We start from the raw sequence: 22,862 nt of genomic DNA on the forward strand, positions 1-22,862 counted from the left end.
CCCCGACCCCCCTCCCCAGACCCCCCATCCCCCCTGGAGACCCCCATCCCCCTGGGGACCCCCTCCCTGGGACCCCCCATCTCCCCAGGACCCCCCAGACCCCCCCTCCCCAGGACCCCCAACACCCCCCGACCCCCCCAGGGACCCCCAACCCCCTTGGAGACCCCCATCCCTCCCTGGGAACCCCATCTCCCCCACACCCCCCTGGAGACCCCCATCCCCCCCCAGAACCCCCTTCCCTGGGACCCCCAGAGCCCCCAGGACCCCCTCCCCGGGACCCCCCAACCCCCCGGGACCCCCATTCCCCCCAGACCCCCCTTCCCTGGAGACCCCCATCCCCTGGGGACCCCCTCCCCGGGACCCCCAACCCCCCACACCCCCCTGGGCCCCCCATCCCCCCCGGGACCTCCCAACCCCCCTGGAGACCCCCATCCCCCCCGGGACCCCTCCCCAGGACCCCCCATCCCCCCAGGACCCCCAGACCCCCCCTCCCCGGGACCCCCATCCCCCCCCCACCCCCCTGGGACTCCCATCCCCCCCGGGACCCCCCCACCCCCCTGGAGACCCCCATCCCCCCCACACCCCCCCTTCCCCGGGACCCCCATCCCCCCCGGGACCCCTTCCCCAGGACCCCCCATCCCCCCCTCCCCGGGACCCCCATCCCCCCCCACCCCCCTGGAGACCCCCAGGACCCCCTTCCCTGGGACCCACGGGGGGTCCCTGACCCCCCCCCCTCCCCCCCCAGCCGAAGCCCACCAAGGGCCGAATGCGCATCCACTGTCTGGAGAACGTGGACAAAGCGCTGCAGTTCCTGAAGGAGCAGCGGGTGCACCTGGAGAACGTGGGCTCCCACGACATCGTGGATGGCAACCACCGCCTCACCCTCGGCCTCGTCTGGACCATCATCCTCCGCTTCCAGGTGAGGCCCGAACGGGGGTCCCTGCGGCCACCACAGGGGTCTCTGTGGCCACCACGGGGGTCCTGGAATCCACCAAGGAGGTCCTCTGGCCACCACGGGGGTCCCTGCGGCCACCACGGGGGTCCTGGAATCCACCAAGGAGGTCCTCTGGCCACCACGGGGGTCTCTGTGGCCACCACGGGGGTCTCTGTGGCCACCACGGGGGTCCTGGAATCCACCAAGGAGGTCCTCTGGCCACCATGAGGTCTCTGTGGCCACCACGGGGCTTCCTGTGGCCACCACAGGGTCCCTGTGGCCACCACGGGGGTCCTGGAATCCACCAAGGAGGTCCTCTGGCCACCACGAGGGTCTCTGTGGCCACCACGGGGGTCCTGGAATCCACCACGAGGGTCTCTGTGGCCACCACGAGGGTCTCTGTGGCCAACACGGGGGTCCTCTGGCCGCCATGGGGCTTCCTGTGGCCACCATGAGGGGTCTCTGTGGCCACAACGAGGGTCTCTGTGGCCAACACCGGGGTCCTGGAATCCACCATGGGGCTTCCTGTGGCCACTACGGGGGTCCCTGTGGCCACCATGGGGGACCTGTGGCCACCACAGGGGTCCTCGTATCTGCCATGGGAATCTTGTACCCAACGTGGGGGTCCTGTGGCCACCAAAGAGGTCCTGTGGCCACCATGGGGCTCCCTACGGCCACCATGGGGCTCCCTACGGCCACCATGGGGCTTCCTGTGGCCGCCATGGGGGTCCTGGAATCCACCAAGGAGGTCTTCTGGCCACCACAGGGGTCTCTGTGGCCACCACGGGGGTCTCTGTGGCCACCATGGGGTCCTGGAATCCACCAAGGAGGTCTTCTGGCCACCATGGGGCTCCCTGTGGCCACCGTGGGGCTCCCTGAGCCCCCTGTGGGGTCCCTGAGCCCCTGTGGGGTCTCTGCGCCCGCTGTGGGTCCGGGCCCCCCTCACCCCACACCCCCCCCAGATCCAGGACATCAGTGTGGGAGACGGAGGACAATAAGGAGAAGAAGTCGGCCAAAGACGCGCTGCTGCTGTGGTGCCAGATGAAGACGGCGGGGTGAGCGTGGGGCGGGGGTGGGGGGCCCGGGGGGGCTCGGGGGGGTCTCGGGGGGTTCGGGGGTCCCGGGCTGAGCCCTCCCCCCGGCGCCCCTCAGGTACCCCAACGTGAACGTGCACAACTTCACCACGAGCTGGAGGGACGGGTTGGCCTTCAACGCCATCATCCACAAGCACAGGTGGGGGGCACGGTGTGGGGCGGGGGATGTGGGGCGGGGGATGTGGGGCGGAGGGCGGGGGATGTGGGGCAGACTATGGTGGATGTGGGGTGGGGGATGTGGGGCGGGGGATGTGGGGTGGAGGGCAGGGGATGTGGGGCAGAATATGGGGGATGTGGGGCAGACTATGGGGGATGTGGGGCAGGAGATGTGGGGCAGAGGGCAGGGGATGTGGGGCAGACTATGGGGGATGTGGGGCAGGGGATGTGGGGCAGAGGGCAGGGGATGTGGGGCAGACTATGGGGGATGTGGGGCGGGGGATGTGGGGTGGAGGGCAGGGGATGTGGGGCAGGGGATGTGGGGCAGACTATGGGGGATGTGGGGCAGGGGATGTGGGGCAGAGTACGGGGGATGTGGGGCACAGGGCAGGGGATATGGGGCAGGGGACAGGGGATGTGGGGTGCACGGTGACGTCTGCATTGATGGGGGATGTGGGGCAGGGGATGTGGGGCAGACTATGGGGATGTGGGGCAGACTATGGGGGATGTGGGGCAGAGGGCAGGAGACGTGGAGCACGCGGTGACGTCCGTGTGAGACGCGGGATGTGTGCCGTGGGGTACGGGCTGGGGCCGTGGGGCAGGGCGCCGTGGGGCAGAGCGCCGTGGGGCAGAGCGCCGTGGGGCTGAGGCTGTGCCGCCGCCCCAGACCGGACCTGGTGGACATGGAGACGCTGCGGCGCTGCAACGCCCACTACAACCTCCAGAGCGCCTTCAACGTGGCGGAGCGCGAGTTGGGTTTGACCAAACTGTTGGACCCGGAGGGTGAGGAGGGACCGGGGGGGATGTGGGGGGCACTTGGGGGGCACTTGTGGGGCTGAGGGGGGTGGGGGGGGGGGGGGTTCGGCCGCGCTCACCCTCTGCTCTGCGCAGACGTGAACGTGGACCAACCGGATGAGAAGTCCATCATCACCTACGTGGCCACTTTCTACCACTACTTCTCCAAGATGAAGGCGTTGGCGGTGGAGGGGAAGCGCGTGGGGAAGGTGAGGGGGCGGACGGACGGACAGACGGACGGGCGGACGGATGGACAGATGGGTGGACGATGGGTGGATGGGCGGAGGGCTGGGGGGGGGGGGGGGGGGGGGAGAGATGCGCCGAGGGGTGGACAGAGGGACAGGAGGACGGAGGAAGAAGGTGGATGAGGGGCCACACGGATGGACGGACAGATGGACGGACCGGGGGGAGGGGGAAGATGGAGGAGAGGGCCGCGGGACGGACGGACGGACGGACGGAGATGGGCAGAGAGATGTAGGAGTGCCCAAAGGGACGGACAGATGGACGGAGAGATGGAGGGGAGAGGGACAGATGGATGGATTGGTGTCTACATGGACGGACGGACGGAGGGAGGGAGGGAGAAGGCGGAGGAGGGGACTGAGGGATGGACGGACGGATGGACAGAGATGGACAGACAGATGCAGGAGTGCCCACATGGGCAGAGGAGATGGAGGAGGGGACAGATGGACGGGTGGAGGGAGGGAGACAGACGGACAGATGCGGGAGCGCCCGCGTGGCCGGGCGGGGGGACAGACGGACAGATGGCCGGAGGGTGTCGGGACAGACGGCCTGGGGGGGGGGGGTTGGGCTCCGTCGGGGCGGAGTGTGGGCAGATGGTCGGCGGGACGGGGCGGGGGGAGGGCGACAGATGGACGGATGGACGGACGGAGGGACGGAGGGACGGACGGACGGATGGACGGAGGGCGGCGCAGGTGCTGGAGGCGGCGCGGGAGGCGGAGGCGCTGGTGGGGAAGTACGAGGAGTTGGCGGGAGAGCTGCTGGGGTGGATCGGACAGACCATCCTCCTCCTCAACGACCGGCGCTTGGCCGAGGCGCTGCCCGGCGCGCAGAGCCAGCTGCAGGCCTTCAACACCTACCGCACCGTGGAGAAGCCCCCCAAGTGAGGCCCCCCGCCCCCCTCCCCCCACGGCCGGGGGCGGTCGGGGGTCCCCGGGGGGGCTGAGCGCGGCGTCTGCCCCTCCCCCCCCCCCAGGTTCATGGAGAAGGGCAACCTGGAGGTGCTGCTCTTCAGCGTGCAGAGCCGCATGAGGGCCAACAACCAGAAGGTCTATGTGCCGCGGGAGGGGAGGCTCATCTCCGACATCAACAAGGTGGGGCGGGGGGGGGGGTGGGGGTGATGGGGGGGGTGATAATGGTGGCCACGGTGATGGTGGTGGTGATGGTGGTGATGGTGGTGATGATAACGGCAACCACAGTGATGGTGATGATGGAGACCACGGTGATGGTGATGGTGATGGTGGTGATGGTGGTGGCCATGATGATGGTGATGGCGATGATGGGGATGGTGACCACAGTGATGCTGATGATGGTGATGGTGATGATGGTGGTGATGATAACGGTGACCACAGTGATGGCGACGATGGTGATGGTGATGATAATGGTGACCACAGTGATGGTGATGATGGTGATGGTGATGATGGTGGTGATGGTGGTGGTGGCCATGATGGTGATGATGGTGGTGATGGTGGTGGTGGCCATGATGATGATGATGGTGATGATGGTGATGGTGACCACAGTGATGGTGATGATGGTGATGGTGATGATGGTGGTGATGATAATGGTGACCACAGTGATGGTGATGATGGTGATGGTGACCACAGTGATGGTGATGATGGTGATGGTGGTGGTGGCCATGATGGTGATGATGGTGGTGATGGTGGTGGTGGCCATGATGATGATGATGGTGATGATGGTGATGGTGACCACAGTGATGGTGATGATGGTGATGGTGATGATGGTGGTGATGATAACGGTGACCACAGTGATGGTGACACTGATGGTGGTGACCATGATGATGGTGATGGTGATGGTGATGGTGGTGATGGTGGTGGCCATGATGATGGTGATGGCGATGATGGGGATGGTGACCACAGTGATGGTGATGATGGTGATGGTGATGATGGTGGTGATGATAACAGTGACCGCAGTGATGGTGATAGTGGTGATGGTGGTGGTGATGATGGTGGCCATGAAGATGGTGATGGTGATGATGGGGATGATGGTGATGGTGACCACGGTGATGGTGATGATGGGGATGATGGTGATGGTGACCAGTGATGGTGATGATGGTGACCATGGTGATGGTGATGGCGATGATGGGGATGATGGTGATGGTGGCCATGGTGATGGTGGTGGTGACAGTGATGATGGTGGTGGTGATGATGATGGAGATGGTGATGATGATGGGGGTGGGGATGGTGATGATGATGGAGATGGTGACAGTGATGATGGTGATGATGGAGACCATGATGATGGTGATGGCGATGATGGGGATGATGATGATGGTGACAGTGATGATGGTGGTGGTGATGATGGTGACAGTGATGGTGATGACTGTGACAGTGATGATGGTGGTAGTGATGATGGTGGTAGTGATGATGGTGGTAGTGATGATGGTGGTGGTGATGATGATGGGGGTGGTGGCAGTGATGGGGATGATGGTGACCATGATGACGGTGATGGGGATGGTGACGGCGATGACGGTGATGGTAATGGTGCTGATGATGATCGCGATGGTGACAATGGCGGTGGTGCGGTCTCTGGGCAGGCCTGGGAGCGGCTGGAGAAGGCGGAGCACGAGCGGGAGCTGGCGCTGCGCACGGAGCTGATCCGGCAGGAGAAGTTGGAGCAGTTGGCGGCGCGGTTCGACCGCAAAGCCGCCATGAGGGAGACGTGGCTGAGCGAGAACCAGCGCCTCATCTCCCAGGTACCCCCGGCCCCGGCGGGGGGAGGGGGGGGGGGGGGGAGGTCCCATCCTTACGTCCCTCCTCCTCCCCAGGACAATTTTGGGGCGGACATGTCGGCGGTGGAGGCGGCGGTGCGTAAGCACGAGGCCATCGAGACGGACATCGTGGCCTACAGCGAGCGGGTGCAGGCGGTGAGCGCGGTGGCAGCCGAGCTGGAGGCCGAGCGCTACCACGACATCCGCCGCGTCCTGACCCGTCGCGACAAGGTGGGGCGGCTGTGGGACGTCCTGCGGGGGTCGGTGGCCGCCCGGCGCGAGCGGCTGCTGCTGCACCTCGAGCTGCAGAAGATGCTGCGGGACTTGGGCCACCTCATGGACTGGATGGAGGAGATGAAGGTACCGGTGGCGGTGGCGGATGCGGCGGTGGACGCGGCGATGCCACCGGTGCGGTCCGTCCCCCAACCGTGTGGTGTCGCCCGGCGCGGCGCAGGTGCGGCTGCAGTCGCAGGATTTGGGGAAGCACCTGCACGGGGTGGACGATCTCCTGCAGATGCACTCGCTGGTGGAGGCCGACGTGGCGGCGCAGGCGGAGCGCGTGCGGGCGGTGAGCGCCGCCGCGCAGAGGTTCGCCGCCGGCGGAGAGGGTGAGAGCGGTCACCGCAGCCCCGGCGCTCACCGGCACCCCCGGGCTGACCCCCGGAACCCCGAAACGCCGGACCCACAACCCCCGGGATGTCCTCCAACCCCCCTGAGGTGTCCCCAAAGCCCCCTGAGATGTCCCCCAACCCCCCCTGAGATGTCCCCAACCCCCCTTTGAGATGTCCCCAAACCTCTGGGATGTCCCCAAAGCCCCCTGGGATGTCCCCCACCCCCTCCGGGATGTCCCCAACCCCCCCCGAGATGTCCCCCAACCTCTGGGATGTCCCCAAAGCCCCCTGAGATGTCCCCAAACCCCCCTGAGGCATCCTCACCCCCTCCGGGATCAACAGTGCCCCCTGAGATGTCCCCAACCCCCCTTGAGATGTCCCCCAACCTCTGGGATGTCCCCAACCCCCCTTGAGATGTCCCTCAACCCCTGAGATGTCCCCAACCCCCCCTGAGATGTTCCCAAACCTCTGGGATGTCCCCAAAGCCCCCTCAGATGTCCCCAAAGCCCCCTGAGGCATCCTCACCCCCCCCGGGATCAACAGTGCCCCCTGAGATGTCCCCAACCCCCCTTGAGATGTCCCCAAACCTCTGGGATGTCCCCAAAGCTCCCTCAGATGTCCCTCAACCCCTGAGATGTCCCCAAAGCCCCCTGAGGTGTCCCCAACCCCCCTTTGAGGTGTCCCCAACCCTCTGGGATGTCCCCAAAGCTCCCTCAGATGTCCCTCAACCCCTGAGATGTCCCCAACCCCCCTTGAGATGTCCCCCAACCTCTGGGATGTCCCCAGAGCCCCCTGAGATGTCCCCCAACCCCTGAGATGTCCCCAAAGCCCCCTGAGATGTCGCCCACCCCCCCCGGGATGTCCCCAACCCCCTTTGAGATGCCCCCAAAGCCTCTGAGATGTCCCCAAAGCTCCCTGAGATGTCCCCAACCCCCCTTGAGATGTCCCCAAACCTCTGGGATGTCCCCAAAGCCCCCTGAGATGTCCCCCAACCCCCCCCGAGATGTCCCCAAACCTCTCTGGGTGGCCGATGTCCCCTCAGGGACGTCCCCAAACCCCCTCAGTGACCATCCCGTGGTGGTGGGGGGTGGTGGTATCGGGGTTGGGTTTGTTGCCCACAGGCTACCAGCCCTGCGAGCCGGCCGCGGTGCGCGAGCGCGTGGCCACCCTGGAGCTGCGTTACCGGGAGCTGGTGGGTCTGGCGGGACACCGGCGGGCTCGGCTGGAGGAATCGCGGCGGCTCTGGAAGTTCTTTTGGGACACCGGGGAGGAGGAAGCCTGGATGGGGGAGCAGGAGCGCCTCCTCTCCTCCGAGGACGTGGGACGGGACCTCACCAGTTCCCTGCGCCTCCTGAGCCAACACGACGCCTTCCGCGGCGAGCGGAGCGGGCGCGCGGGGCCGCTGGAGCAAGCGCTAGCCCGGGGCCGGGATTTAGTAGCCGCGGGCGGGTTGGGGGCCACCCAAGTAGCCGAAAGGGTGCGGGAGCTGGAAGGACGCTGGGGGGCCTTGGCCGAGCTGGCGGCTCAACGCGAGCGGCGCCTGCGGGAGGCCGTCGGCTTCTTCCAGTTCCAGGCGGAGGCGGCGGACGCGGCGGTGTGGTTGGAGGACGCCATGCGGTTGGCCTCCAGCCCCGAGCTGGGCCACGACGAATATTCCACCCGTAGCCTGGCCCGGCAGCACCGGGAGGTAGAAGAGGAGGTGCGGAGCCACCGTCCCGCCATCGACGCCTTGCGCGAACAAGCCGGGGCTCTGCCGCCGGCCTTCGCCGAGGCTCCCGGCGCGGCCGGCCGGTTGCCGGAGTTGGAGAGGCGTTACCAAGAGTTGGCGGCGCGAGCGGAGCGCCGGCGGCAGGAGCTGCAGGACGCCCTCAGCCTCTACACCATGGGCAGCGAAGCGGACGCCTGCGGGCTGTGGGTGGGGGAGAAGGAGCAGTGGTTGCACGCCATGGAGGTCCCCGAGAAGCTGGAGGACCTGGAGGTGGTGCAGCAGCGGTGAGCGCCGGCGCCCGGATGCCCTCCCCGGGGCGGCGCGGGGCCCCTCCAGCGGGCGGGCGGTGAGTGCCCCGGTCTCTGCCCGCCCGCAGCTTCGAGACGTTGGAACCGGAGATGAACAACCTGGCGTCCCGCGTGGCCGCCGTCAACCGCATCGCCGACCAGCTGCTGGCCACCGACCAGCGCAACCAGGAGAGCATCCGGGCCACCCGCGAGCAGCTCAACGCCAGGTGGGCGGCGGGCGACGCGGGCGGGGGGCTCCGGGGAGGCGTTCTCCATGAGGGGATGGGATCTCCAGGAAGGGATGGATGCTCCAGGCAGGGTTGGGTTCTCCATGACGGGATGGGTTCTTCATGACGGGATGGGTTCTTCAGGAAGGAATAGGTTCTCCATGAAGGGATGGATGCTCCGTGAAGGGACAGGTTCTCCAGGCAGGGACGGGTTCTCCATGATGGGACGGGTTCTCCAGGCAGGGACGGGTTCTCCATGATGGGACGGGTTCTCCAGGCAGGGACGGGTTCTCCAGGAAGGGACAGGTTCTCCAAGCACAAACAAGTTCTCCATGATGGGATGAGTTCTCCATGACAGGGCAGGTTCTCCAAGAAGGGACGGGTTCTTCAAGAAGGGACAGGTTCTCCATGATGGGACGGGTTCTCCATGACAAGACAGGTTCTCCATGACAGGACAGGTTCTCCAAGAAGGGACAGGTTCTCCAAGAAGGGACAGGTTCTCCAAGAAGGGATGAGTTCTCCATGGCAGGACAGGTTCTCCAAGAAGGGACGGGTTCTCCAAGAAGGGACGGGTTCTCCAGGCAGGACGATGCTCCAGGCAGGACGGCCGGGCAGCCGCGGGCAGGACGGACATGTCCGTGCCCGGTGCCGGCAGACGCCTCCCCCTGACCCGACTCGGGGCGCAGGTGGGACCGGTTCCGGGCTCTGGCCGACCAGAAGAAGGAGGCGTTGACGTCGGCCCTGAACATCCAAAACTACCACCTGGAATGCGACGAGACCACGTCCTGGATGCGGGAGAAGACGAAGGTGATCGAGTCGACGCAGGGTTTGGGCAACGACCTGGCGGGCGTCACGGCCCTGCAGCGCAAGCTCTCGGGGGTGGAGCGCGACCTGGAGGCCATCCAGGGCAAAGTGCGGGACTTACGAGCCGAAGCGGAGAAGTTGGCGGCCGAGCAGCCGGAGGAAGAGCCGGCTATCGTAGGCCGGTTGGTGGCCATCGAGGTGGTGTGGGAGGAGTTGCGCCGTAGCCTGCGGCGCAGGGAGGAGTCGCTGGGGGAGGCCAGCAAGCTGCAGGGCTTCTTGCGGGACATGGCCGCCTTCCAGGGGTGGCTGTCCCGCACCCAAACGGCCGTGGCCTCCGAGGACGTGCCGGCCACCTTGGCCGAAGCCGAGCGGTTGCTGAGTCAACACGAAAGCATCCGTAAGGAGATCGCTCACTACGGCGACGACTACCGCAGCACCAGAGCCGTGGGGCGGGAGGTGACGCGGGGACAGACGGACGCCCAACACCTCTTTCTCCATCAGCGCCTGGAGGCCCTGGACACGGGTTGGGAGGAGCTGGGGAGGATGTGGGAGAACCGGCACCACCTCCTCTCCCAAGCTTTCGCCTTCCAGGTCTTCCTCCGAGACTCCAAGCAGGTGGAAGGGGTCCTCAGCACTCAGGTGAGCGGTTGGGGGTGGCCAAACCGGCAGCGCCGGTGGCCCGGGGAGGGGCCGGGAGGTGGAGGAACCGTGGGTGACCCTCGCCGCGGGACGCAGGAGTACGCCTTGTCGCACACGGAGATGCCCGGCACGTTGCCGGCAGCCGAAGCCTCCGTTAAGAAACACGAAGACTTCATGGCCACCATGGAAGCCAACGGGGAACGCGTGCAAGGGTTGGTAGCCGCCGGCCGTAAGTTGGTGGCCGAGGGCAGCCTCCACGCCGAGAAGGTGCAGGAGACGGTGGATTCGGTGGAGAGCAGGTGAGGGGATCCCCACGGCGGCGCAGTGCCGGTGGCTCTGGTGCAGCCCTCACCCCCGGCCCTCACCGCAGGCACCGGAGGAACCGGGAGATGGCACAGGAGCTGCTGGAGCGGCTGCGGGACAACTGGGAGCTGCAGCGGTTCCTGCAGGATGGGCAGGAGGTGAGGGAGGGATTGGGATTGGGATGGGATGGGGATGGGGATGGGGATGGGATGGGGATGGGATGGGGATGGGGATGGGATGGGGATGGGGATGGGGATGGGGATGGGGATGGGGATGGGATGGGGATGGGGATGGGGATGGGGATGGGGATGGGGTGGGGATGGGATGGGGATGGGGATGGGATGGGATGGGGATGGGATGGGATGGGGATGGGGATGGGGGGGATGGGGATGGGATGGGGATGGGGATGGGGATGGGGTGGGGATGGGATGGGGATGGGGATGGGATGGGGATGGGGATGGGGATGGGGATGGGGATGGGGTGGGGATGGGATGGGGATGGGGATGGGATGGGATGGGGATGGGGATGGGGATGGGATGGGGATGGGATGGGGATGGGGATGGGGATGGGGATGGGGATGGGATGGGGATGGGATGGGATGGGGATGGGATGGGATTTGATGAGATTCGATGGGATTTGATGGGATTCGATGGGATTCGATGGGATTCGATGGGATTTGATGGGATTCGATGGGGATGGGATTCGATGAGGCGGTGCTGAGGGCGGGCGGAGGGGCGGAGGTGGGACAGGAGGGCAGCGAGGGGCCGCGCAGAGGTTGGGGATGGCGGCGCTGTGCCGTGACGGTCCCCGCTCCCCCCGCGCCCCGGCAGCTCGCCCTCTGGATCGAGGAGAAGATGCTGACGGCACAGGACGTCTCCTACGAGGAGGCGCGGGACCTGCCCGCCAAGTGGCAGAAGCACCAGGCCTTCGCCGCCGAGCTGGCCGCCAACAAGGGGTGGCTGGAGAAGATGGAGGAGGTGAGGCGGCGGCGGCGGCGGCGGCGGCACCGGGGAGGCCGGGACAAGCGTGCCGCCGCAGCCCCCGCCGACGCCGGCGTCGCCCGCAGGAGGGTCAGCAGTTGGCGTCGGCGAAGCCGGAGCTGGGAGCGGTGGTGAGGGAGAAGCTGTCGGGGCTGCGGGGGCTGTGGGAGGAGTTGGAGTCCACCACCCGGACCAAAGCGCGGCGGCTCTTCGAGGCCAACCGCGCCGAGCTGTGCGCCCAGTCCTGCGCGGCGCTGCGGGGATGGCTGGCCGGCGTGCAGGCGCAGCTGCGCTCCGACGACTACGGCAAAGACCTCACCGGCGTCAACATCCTCCTCAAGAAGCAGCAGGTCCCGGAGGGGGGGGGGGGTGGGGGGATGGGGGTCTGTGGGGGGACGGGGGGGAATGGGGGGGAATGGGGGGGATGGGGGTCTGCGGGGGGATGGGGGGGAATGGGGGTCTGTGGGGGGACGGGGGGGAATGGGGGGGATGGGGGTCTGCGGGGGGACGGGGGGGATAGGGGTCTGTGGGGGGATGGGGGGGAATAGGGGGATGGGGGTCTGCGGGGGACGGGGGGGAATGGGGGTCTGCGGGGGGACAGGGGGGAATAGGGGGGAATGGGGGGGATGGGGGTCTGCGGGGGGGATGGGGGGAATGGGAGGGATGGGGGTCTGCGGGGGGATGGGGGTCTGCGGGGGGACGGGGGGGAATGGGGGTCTGCGGGGGGACAGGGGGGAATAGGGGGGAATGGGAGGGATGGGGGTCTGCGGGGGGGATGGGGGTCTGCGGGGGGATGGGGGTCTGTGGGGGGACGGGGGGAATGGGGGGGGATGGGGGGATGGGGGGGAACAGGGGTCTGTGGGGCAATGGGGGTCTGTGGGGGGGATGGGGGTCTGCGGGGGAACGGGGGGAATGGGGGTCTGCCAGGGGACAGGGGGAATGGGGGGGATGGGGGTCTGCGGGGGGGATGGGGGGAACAGGGGTCTGTGGGGCAATGGGGATCTGCAGGGGGATGGGGGTCTGCAGCAATGGGGTCTGGAGGGGGATGGGGTGCAGGGGAGGGGCTGCAGGTTATGGGGTGCAGGTTATGGGGCACAGGGGATGGGGTGCAGGGACGGGGTCTGGAGGGGACAGGGCGCAGGGACGGGGCGCAGGTTATGGGGCACAGGCTATGGGGCGCAGGCTATGGGGCACAGGGGATGGGGCGCAGGGGATGGGGTGCAGTCTATGGGGCGCAGTCTATGGGGCGCAGGCGATGGGGTGCAGGGGATGGGGCGCAGGGAATGGGGCGCAGGGGATGGGGCGCAGTCTACGGGGCGCAGTCTATGGGGCACAGTCTATGGGGCGCAGGCTATGGGGCGCAGGCTATGGGGCGCAGTCTATGGGGCACAGGGGATGGGGCGCAGTCTATGGGGCGCAGGCTATGGGGCGCAGGCTATGGGGTGCAGTCTATGGGGCACAGGGGATGGGGCGCAGTCTATGGGGCGCAGGCTATGGGGCGCAGGCGATGGGGCGCAGGGGATGGGGCGCAGGCGATGGGGCGCAGTCTATGGGGCGCAGGCTATGGGGCGCAGGCGATGGGGCGCAGGCGATGGGGCACAGTCTATGGGGCGCAGTCTATGGGGCGCAGTCTACGGGGCGCAGTCTACGGGGCGCAGTCTATGGGGCGCAGGCTATGGGGCGCAGGGGATGGGGTGCAGTCTATGGGGCGCAGTCTATGGGGCGCAGTCTATGGGGCGCAGGCGATGGGGGCGCCCGTTAGGAGGTGACCCCCCGCCCGCGTTGTCCCGCTCAGATGCTGGAGACGCAGACGGCGGTGCGGGAGAAGGAGGTGGCGGCGGTGCGGGCGCAGGCGCAGGCGCTGAGCCGGGGGGACGCGGGGGCGGCCGAGCTGCAGGCGCAGGTCGGGGCGGTGGAGCGGCAGTTCCGGGGGCTGCGGGAGCCGCTGCGGGAGCGCCGCCGGAAGCTTTTGGCCTCCAAAGAGGAGCACCAGTTCCACCGCGACCTGGAGGACGAGATCGTGCGTGGGGGGCGCAGCCGCTCTCTGCCCCGCGGGCCCCGTCCCCGCCCCCGTGTCCCGGAGCCCCAACGTCCCCGTCCCCAAATGCCCCTCTCCCCCCCGTCCCCGTCCCCCCACTGGCCCCATCCCACTGCCATCCCTGTCCCCGAGCGTCCCCGTCCCACTGCCATCCCTGTTCCCCATTGTCCCCGTCCCCAAATGCCCCTGTCCCCAAATGCCCCTGTCCCCAAATGTCCCCGTCCCCAAGTGTCCCCGTCCCCCAGTGTCCCCGTCCCACTGCTGTCCCTGTCCCCAAGTGTCCCCATCTCCCCGCCTCCCCTGACCCCCAACGTCCCTGTCCCCAAATGCCCCTGTCCCCCCCATCCCTGTCCCCAAATGTCCCCGTCCCCCAGTGTCCCCATCTCCCCGCCATCCCTGTCCCTAAGTGTCCCTGTCCCACTGCCATCTCTGTCCCCCGCTGTCCCCATCCCCGATGTCCCCATCCCCCCATGTCCCTGACCCCTGGTGTCCTGTTCCCGAGTGTCCCTGTCCCCAAATGTCCCCGTCCCCACTGTCCCCATCCCCGAGTGTCCCCGTCCCCGTCCCCCCATGTCCCTGACCCCTGGTGTCCTGTTCCCGAGTGTCCCTGTCCCCAAATGTCCCCGTCCCCACTGTCCCCATCCCCGAGTGTCCCCGTCCCCGTCCCCCCATGTCCCTGACCCCTGGTGTCCCCATCCCCAAATGTCCCCGTCCCCAAATATCCCCATCCCCGAGTGTCCCCATCCCCGCTGTCCCTGTCCCCAAATGTCCCCGTCCCCGCTGCCCCCATCCCCAAACGTCCCCGTCCCCGAAGCCCCCTGACCCCCCGTCTCCCGCAGCTGTGGGTGAAGGAGCGCCGGGCATTGGCCGTCTCCACCGACCACGGCCGAGACCTCCCGTCCGTCCAACTCCTCATCAAGAAGAACCAGGTGGGGGTCGCCGGGGGGCCGGGGGGGGGGTGGTCCTCACCCCCCCCACCCCCCCCACCCCCCCCACCCCCCCCCAACATTGGGGACCACCGCCGACCCCGCCGTGTCCCCCCCCGCAGACGCTGCAGAAGGAGCTGCAGGGCCACGAGCGGCGGGTGGAAGAGCTCTTGGGGCGCCGCGGCGGTGGCGGTGGTGGCGATGGCGGTGGCGGCGATGGCGGCGCGGGGGCGGCGGCGGAGGGGGTGCGGGAGCTGCGGGAGGCCTGGCGGGAGCTGCGGCTGCAGGCGGAGCTGCGGCACCGTCGGCTGGAGCGGGCGCACGCGGCGCAGCAGTTCTACTGCGACGCCGCCGAAGCCGAAGCGTGGATGGGAGAGCAGGAGCTGCACATGATGGCCCAGGAGAAAGCCAAGGTGCGGCCGTCACCCCCCCCCGGGATGCCGTCACCCCCCCTGAGGTGCCATCACCCCCCCCGGGATGTCACCCCCACAGGATGTCACCCCCCAAGATGCCATCCCCCAAGATGCCATCACCCCCCTGAGATATTGTCACCCCCCCGAGATGCCATCACCCCCCCTGAGATGCCATCACCCCCCCAAGATGCCATCACCCCCCTGAGATGCCATCACCCCCCCGAGATGCCATCACCCCCCCTGAGATGTCATCACCCCCCCAAGATGCCATCACCCCCCTGAAATATTGTCACCCCCCTGAGATATTGTCACCTCCCTGAGGTGCTGTCACCTCCCTGAGGTGCCATTACCCCCCCAAGATATTGTCACCCCCCTGAGGTGCCACCACACCCCCAAGATGCCATCACCCCCCCGAGATGCCATCACCCCCCTGAGATGCCATCAACCCCCAAGATGCCATCACCCCCCCGAGATATTGTCACCCCTCTGAGGTGCCGTCACCCCCCTGAGATGCCATTACCCCCCCAAGATATTGTCACCCCCCTGAGGTGCCACCACACCCCCAAGATGCCATCACCCCCCCGAGATATTGTCACCCCCCTGAGATATTGTCACCCCCCTGAGATGCCATCATCCCCCCAAGATGCCATCACCCCCCTGAGATGCCGTCAACCCCCGAGACGTTGTCACCCCCCTGAGACATTGTCACCCCCCAAGACACCATCACCCCCCCGAGATGCCATCACCCCCTCAAACCCCCTGAGATGCCATCACCCCCCGAGACGTTGTCACCCCCTGAGATGCCATCACCCCCCCGAGATATTGTCACCCCCCCAAGACACCATCACCCCCCCGAGACATTGTCCCCCCCCGAGACGTTGTCCCCCCCGAGACGCCGTCACCCGCTGAGGCGCGGCCGCCCCCAGGACGAGCTGGGCGCCCAGGCCATGGTCAGCAAACACGCGGTGCTGGAGCAGTCGCTGCGGGATTACGCCCACACCGTCCGCCAGCTCTCGGCGCAGAGCCGCGACATGGTGGCCAGTGGCCACCCCGAGAGGTGGGTGAGGGCCCCACGGGGGGGCGGCCGTTCCCGGAGAGCCCCCTCCCCACCGCCATCGCCCCACAGGGACCACGTCGTCCCCCCCCACCTCCATCCCCACGGCCATCTGCCCACAAAGCCCATGTCCCTCCGTGCCACCGCCACCCCCACGTCCATCATCTCTCGAGGACTGTGTCACCACCACCACCACCTCCATCCCCACGTCCACCTCCATCCCCACATCCATCACCCCACGAGGACCACCTCCCCACCACCACCTCTGTCCCCACCACCACCTCCATCCCCACATCCACCGCCCCACAAGGACCACGTCCCTCCATACCACCTCCATCCCCACCACCACCTCCATCCCCACCACCACCTCCATCCCCACGTCCATCACCCCATGAGGACCATGTCCCTCCATCCCACCTCCATCCCCACCACCACCTCCATCATCTCACAAGGACCACGTCCCTCCATCCCACCTCCATCCCCATGTCCACCTCCATCCCCATGTCCACCTCCATCCCCATGTCCACCTCCATCCCCACATCCGTCACCCCATGAGGACCACCTCCCCACCACCACCTCTGTCCCCACCACCACTTCCATCCTCATGTCCATCATCTCACAAGGACCACGTCCCTCCATCCCACCTCCATCCCCATGTCCACCTCCATCCCCACCACCACCTCCATCCCCACGTCCACCACCCCATGAGGACCACGTCCCTCCATCCCACCTCCATCCCCATGTCCACCTCCATCCCCACCACCACCTCCATCACCACATCCACCACCACACAAGGACCACGTCCCCACCACCACTTCCATCCTCATGTCCATCATCTCACAAGGACCATGTCCCTCCATGCCACCTCCATCCCCACCACCACCTCCATCCCCACCACCACTTCCATCCCCACGTCCATCACCCCATGAGGACCACATCCCTCCATACCACCTCCATCCCCACCACCACCTCCATCCCCACGTCCACCACCCCATGAGGACCACGTCCCCACCACCACCTCCATCCCCACGTCCACCACCCCATGAGGACCACGTCCCCACCACCACCTCCGCCCCCCGCCCCCCTCGGCCCCGGTGCCCCCCGGCCTCCCCGCGGCTGAGCGCCGTGCCGTGCCGTGCCGGCAGCGAGCGGCTGAGGCTGCGCCAGGGGCAGGTGGACCGTCTCTACGCCGGCCTGAGGGACCTGGCCGAGGAGCGCCGGGCGGCGCTGCAGGAGCACCAGCGGCTCTGCCAGCTCCGACGCGACCTGGACGACCTGGAGCAGTGGATTTCGGAGCGGGAGGTGGTGGCGGCTTCCCACGAGCTGGGGCAGGACTACGAGCACGTGACGGTGAGGGGGAGCGGGACGCGGCGACGGCGTTGGCGTTGGCGTTGGCGTTGTCCCGACCTCACCGCGTTCCCCTCCGCCCCGACACGGCTCGTCCCCCTCTTTTCCCCAACGCCGGCAGATGCTGCGGGATAAATTCCGGGAGTTCTCGCGGGACACCAGCAGCATCGGGCAGGAGCGGGTGGACGGCGTCAACGCTTTGGCGGACGCGCTGATCGCCGCCGGCCACTCGGAGAACGCCGCGGTGGCCGAGTGGAAGGACGGCTTGAACGAAGCCTGGGCCGACCTGCTGGAGCTCATCGACACGCGGTCGCAGATGCTGTCGGCGTCCTACGAGCTGCACCGCTTCTACCACGACGCCCGGGAGACGCTGGCGCAAGTGCGGCACAAGCAGCAGCAGCTGCCGGAGGAGGTGGGACGGGACCTGAAGGCGGCGGAGGCCATGCAGCGCATGCACAGCGCCTACGAGCACGACATCCAGGCCCTCAGCGCCCAGGTGAGCCGCGCCGGCACGCGGCGGGGACGCGGCGGGGACGCGGCGGGGACGCCGGGACGCGGGGTGATGGCACGGCGCGCTGCGGCGGGCGGTGGAAGGGAGTGATGCGAAGCGGCGCCGGGCGGTACGGAGTGTGGCGCAGCGTGGGGTTAGTACGGCGCGGCGCGGCGCGGCTCTACGTGGCACAGCGCGGTGTAGCCCGGCACGGCGTGGCACGGCACAGCCCGGCACAGCGCAGCCCTGTGTGGTGCAGTGTGGCATAGTCCGGCACAGCGCGGCACAGCCCGGCACGGCGCGGTACAGCGTGGTGCAGCCTCGCACGGCGCGGCACAGTGCGGCACGGCACCGCGCAGCCCGGCACGGCACAGCACAAGGTAGCCTGACATGGCATGTCATGGCACGGCGCGGCGCGGCACAGCACGGCGCAGCCCGGCACGGCGCGGCAGTGCAGTGTGGCACACCGTGGCGCGGTGTATCGCGGCGCGGCGCGGCTCAGCGTGGCGCAGCGCGGCCCGGCACCGTGCGGCACGGCTCAATGCGACCCGCCGCGGCCCGGCACACCGCGGCACGGCGCAGGACCGCACGGCGGCGGCGGCTTCACCCGAGCGCTCCCGCAGGTGCGCCAAGTGCAGGAGGACGCGGCGCGGCTGGAGAAGGCGTACGCCGGGGAGAAGGCGGCCGACATCCGCCGGCACGAGCAGGCGGTGAGCCAGGCCTGGGCCGAGCTGCGCGGCAGCAGCCAGAGCCGCCGGCGGCTCCTCCTCGACACCGTCGACAAATTCCGCTTCCTACGGGCGGTGCGGGATCTGCTGCTCTGGATGGACGGCGTCCGCCTGCAGATCGAGGGGCAGGAGCGCCCGCGGTGAGGGGGGACGCCGCCGCGGCGGTGGCGGTGGCGGTTGGTAGTGGCAGTGGCGGTGGTGGTGGTGGCGGTGGTGGTGGTGGTGGTGGTGGTGGTGGTGGTGGTGGTGGCGGTGGCTGTTGGTGGTGGCGGTGGCGGTGGTTGGTGGTGGTGGTGGCGGTGGCGGTTGTGGTGGTGGTGGTGGTGGTGGCTGTTGGCGATGGCGGTTGGTGGTGGTGGTGGTGGTGGCGGTGGCTGTTGGTGGTGGCGGTGGTGGTGGCGGTGGCTGTTGGTGGTGGTGGTGGTGGTGGTGGTGGTGGTGGTGGTGGTGGTGGTGGCGGTGGCGGTGGCAGTGGAGGTGGTGGTGGTGGTGGTGGTGGCGGTGGTGGCGGCGGTGGTGGCGATGGCGGTTGGTGGTGGTGGTTGGCGGTGGCGGTGGCGGCGGCGGCACGGCGGGGACGCTGACGGCGTGTCGCCGGCGCAGGGACGTGTCGGCGGCCGACCTGGTGATCAAGAACCATCAGGGCATCAGGGCGGAGGTGGAGGCGCGGGCGGACAGCTTCGACGCCTGCGTGGCCATGGGCACCGCGCTGCTCCACAGGGGGCACTACGCCGCCGACAAGGTGGGGCCGTCCCCGCGTCCCGGTGTCCCCACGTCCCGGTGTCCCCACGTCCCCTTCATCCCCACATCCCTCTTCTCATCCCCATCCCCGTGTCCCCATCTCCATCTCCCCGTCCCCATCCCTCTGTCCCGGTCCCCATATCCGCATGTCCCTGTCCCCATCCCCATCTCTCTGTCCCCATCCCCATGTCCCCATCCCTGTCCCCATGTCCCCACGTCTCCATGTCCCCATCCCCATCCCAGTGTCCCCATCCCCATGTCCCAGCGTCCCAGTGTCCCCATGGCCCCATCCCAGTGCCCCCCCCATCCCCCCATGTCCCCATCCCAGTGTCCCCATCCCCATCCCATCTCCATGTCCCCATCCCAGTGTCCCCACCCCCATCCCCCCATGTCCCCATATCCCCATCCCCCCATGTCCCCATATCCCCATCCCCCCATGTCCCCATATCCCCATCCCAGTGTCCCCATCCCCGTGTCCCCATGTCCCCACCCCCATCCCCATCCCCCCATGTCCCCATGTCCCCATCCCCGTGTCCCCACCCCATCCCATCTCCATGTCCCCATCCCAGTGTGTCCCCCCCCATCCCCCCGTGTCCCCATCCCAGTGTCCCCAAATCCCTGTGTCCCCATCCCCCCATGTCCCCATGTCCCCATCCCCCTGTGTCCCCACCCCCATCCCCATCCCATCTCCATGTCCCCATCCCCATGTGTCCCCCCCGTCCCCCCGTGTCCCCATGTCCCCATCCCAGTGTCCCCACCCCCATTCCCAAATCCCCATGTCCCCATCCCCATGTGTCCCCCCCGTCCCCCCGTGTCCCCATGTCCCCATCCCAGTGTCCCCACCCCCATTCCCAAATCCCCATGTCCCCATCCCCATGTGTCCCCCCCCATCCCCCCGTGTCCCCATGTCCCCATCCCCGTGTCCCCACGTCCCCACGTCCCCATGTCCCCATCCCTGTGTCCCCACCCCCATTCCCAAATCCCTGTGTCCCCATGTCCCCATGTCCCCATGTCCCCATGTCCCCATCCCATCTCCATGTCCCCATCCCCGTGTGTCCCCCCCATGTCCCCATCCCCCCATGTCCCCCCCCCCCCCCATGCCACGCACTCACCCCCGGTGTCCCGTCCCCCCCCCAGATCTCGGAGAAGCTCTCTCAGCTGCAGGAGCGCCGCCGGGACATCGGGGACCGCTGGAAGGAGAAGATGGACTGCCTGCAGATCGGTGAGGGCCGGGGAGGGGGCGACACGGGGGGGCCCCCATGGGGAGAGGGGGTGCGCAGGGGACGCCGGGGCCCACGCCGTACCCCGGTTATCCCCCCCCCGCCCCCCCCCATTCCCCCGCAGCGCTGGAGGTGCTGATGTTCGGGCGGGACGCCAGCATGGCGGAGGCCTGGCTCGCCAGCCAGGAGCCGCTGGTGCGCTCGGCGGAGCTGGGGGGCAGCGTGGCCGAGGTGGAGAACCTCATCAAGCGCCACCAGGGCTTCCAGAAGGCCGCCGCCGCCTGGGAGGAGCGCTTCGCCGCCCTGCAGCGCCTCACCACGGTGAGATGGGGGGGGGGACACGACACGGGGGGACATGACACCCACTGCCGGCTGAGCCCCGGCACGCTCGGTGCATGTACTGACCCCCAATGCTGAGCCCTGACACACTCAGTGCATGTATTGACCCCCAATGCTGAGCCCCGGCACGCTCGGTGCATGTACTGACCCCCCATAGCCCCATGCTGAGCCCCGACACACTCAATGCATGTACTGACCCCCAATGCTGAGCCCCGACACACTCAGTGCATGTATTGAACGACCATATCCCCCGGCTGAGCCCCAGCACACTCGGTGCATGTGTTGAACCACCATATCCCCCTGCTGAGCCCCGGCACGCTCAGTGCATGTATTGACCCCCAATGCTGAGCCCCGACACACTCGGTGCATGTACTGACGCCCAATGCGGAGCCCCAACACGCTCAGTGCATGTACTGACCCCCCATAGCTCCATGCTGAGCCCCGACACACTCGGTGCATGTATTGACCCCCCATATCCCAATGCTGAGCCCCGACACGCTCAGTGCATGTACTGACCCCCAATGCTGAGCCCCGACACACTCAGTGCATGTACGGACCCCCCCATAGCCCCATGCTGAGCCCCGACACACTCAATGCATGTGTTGACCCCCAATGCTGAGCCCCAACACGCTCAGTGCATGTATTGACCCCCAATGCTGAGCCCCGACACACTCAGTGCATGTACTGACCCCCCCATAGCCCCATGCTGAGCCCCGACACGCTCAGTGCATGTACTGACGCCCAATGCGGAGCCCCGACACACTCAGTGCATGTACTGACCCCCCCCATAGCCCCCTGCTGAGCCCTGACACGCTCAGTGCATGTACTGACCCCCAATGCTGAGCCCCGACACGCTCAGTGCATGTGTGTCATATCCCCCCCCCCCCCCCCCCCCGCAGTTGGAGGAGAAGGAGCGGCGGCGGCGGGAGGAGGAGGAGGAGAGGAAGAGGCGCCCCCCCACCCCCCCCCCGGCGCAGACCCCCCGGCTGTGCCCCCCGAGAGCCAGAACGGGATGGGGGGGGCGGAGCCGCAACGGTGAGGGGGGGGGGGACGGACGTGGGGGTCGGGGGGGGGGGGGGATATATGGGGGGGAGTCAGATATGGGGGGGTGGGGGGGACAGTCAGGTTTGGGGGGGTCTGGGGGGGGTCTGGGGGGGGGGACAGTCAGATCCGGGGGGGGTTTGGGGGGATCTGGGGGGGGGGACATGGGGGGGGGGGGACGACAGGGGGGGACGTGGAGGTCTGGGGGGGTCGGGGGGGATCTGGGGGGGACACACAGACGGGGGGGATATGGGGGTCTCGGGGGGGTCGGGGGGGGGGGGAGCCCCCCGTGGCCCCCCCTCACCCCCCCTCCCCCCCCAGGGCCCCGCCCCCCGAGGCGCCCACCCTCAACGGCATCGACAGCGCCGCCGCCCAGGTGACCCCCCCCCCCCAAGTGACCCCCCCCCCGATTTGGGGACACCCCCACCCCCCTCCAGGAGGGGGGGGACACCCCCGCGGCCACCTCTGGGTGCCCCCCCCCCCGAAAGGGGACAAACCCCCTCTTTCTGTGCCCCCCCCCCCCCATAGGTGCCGTCGCTGAGCAATGGGGCGCGGCGCAGCCCGGGGGGGTCCCCGAGGGCGGGGCCGGGGGTGGCCCCGCCCCCTGACCCCGCCCACGCGGCCACGCTGCCCCCCCGCGCCCCCCCCGCCCCCCCCCCGAGCCTGGAGGGGGGGCTGTGCCGCAAGCAGGAGATGGAGGCGCAGGGCAAGAAGGCCCCCAACAGGTGAGGCCACGCCCCTGGGACACGCCCTCGCAGCCACGCCCCCTCGGCCACACCCACCCACACCCCCTCGGCCACACCCCCTCCATGTGGCACCACCCTGGCCCCGCCCGCGGGGACACACCCTTCCCAAGCCACACCCACACCGGACACACACCCCCTCGGACACACCCACGCAGGCCACACCCCCTGTATTGCACCCTGTGGCACCACCCTGACCACGCCCACAAGGTCACACCCCTCCCACGACCACACCCCCCGAACCACACCCACGCAGGCCACACCCCTCGGGCACACCTCCCC

The 22,862-nt window shown here is 68.3% G+C and overlaps 1 protein-coding gene across 1 annotated transcript; it reads left to right on the forward strand.

Annotated features, from left to right (window-relative positions):
• Window positions 1–745: 745 nt before the first annotated feature.
• On the forward strand, window positions 746–22,566 carry LOC309684989 (spectrin beta chain, non-erythrocytic 2-like; the record flags this gene model as incomplete). Its single annotated transcript, XM_082500821.1, is given in 31 exon segments — window positions 746–919; window positions 1,897–1,914; window positions 1,916–1,989; window positions 2,087–2,167; window positions 2,852–2,967; window positions 3,076–3,188; window positions 3,912–4,099; window positions 4,193–4,310; window positions 5,768–5,926; window positions 5,999–6,301; window positions 6,396–6,549; window positions 7,674–8,544; window positions 8,637–8,774; window positions 9,461–10,217; window positions 10,314–10,516; window positions 10,588–10,678; window positions 11,351–11,497; window positions 11,587–11,850; window positions 13,296–13,520; window positions 14,378–14,467; window positions 14,587–14,877; window positions 15,804–15,934; window positions 17,077–17,281; window positions 17,400–17,774; window positions 18,392–18,636; window positions 19,100–19,238; window positions 20,375–20,459; window positions 20,582–20,778; window positions 21,696–21,784; window positions 22,159–22,213; window positions 22,366–22,566. Coding segments are annotated over 31 exon segments (6,297 nt in total), but the record flags the coding sequence as incomplete, so codon positions are not given.
• Between the last annotated feature and the right edge of the window lie 296 nt (window positions 22,567–22,862).

The sequence above is a fragment of the Vanellus vanellus genome (genome assembly GCF_965231255.1).
Source record: "Vanellus vanellus genome assembly, contig: HAP1_SCAFFOLD_1958, whole genome shotgun sequence".
Taxonomy (NCBI): Eukaryota; Metazoa; Chordata; class Aves; order Charadriiformes; family Charadriidae; genus Vanellus; species Vanellus vanellus.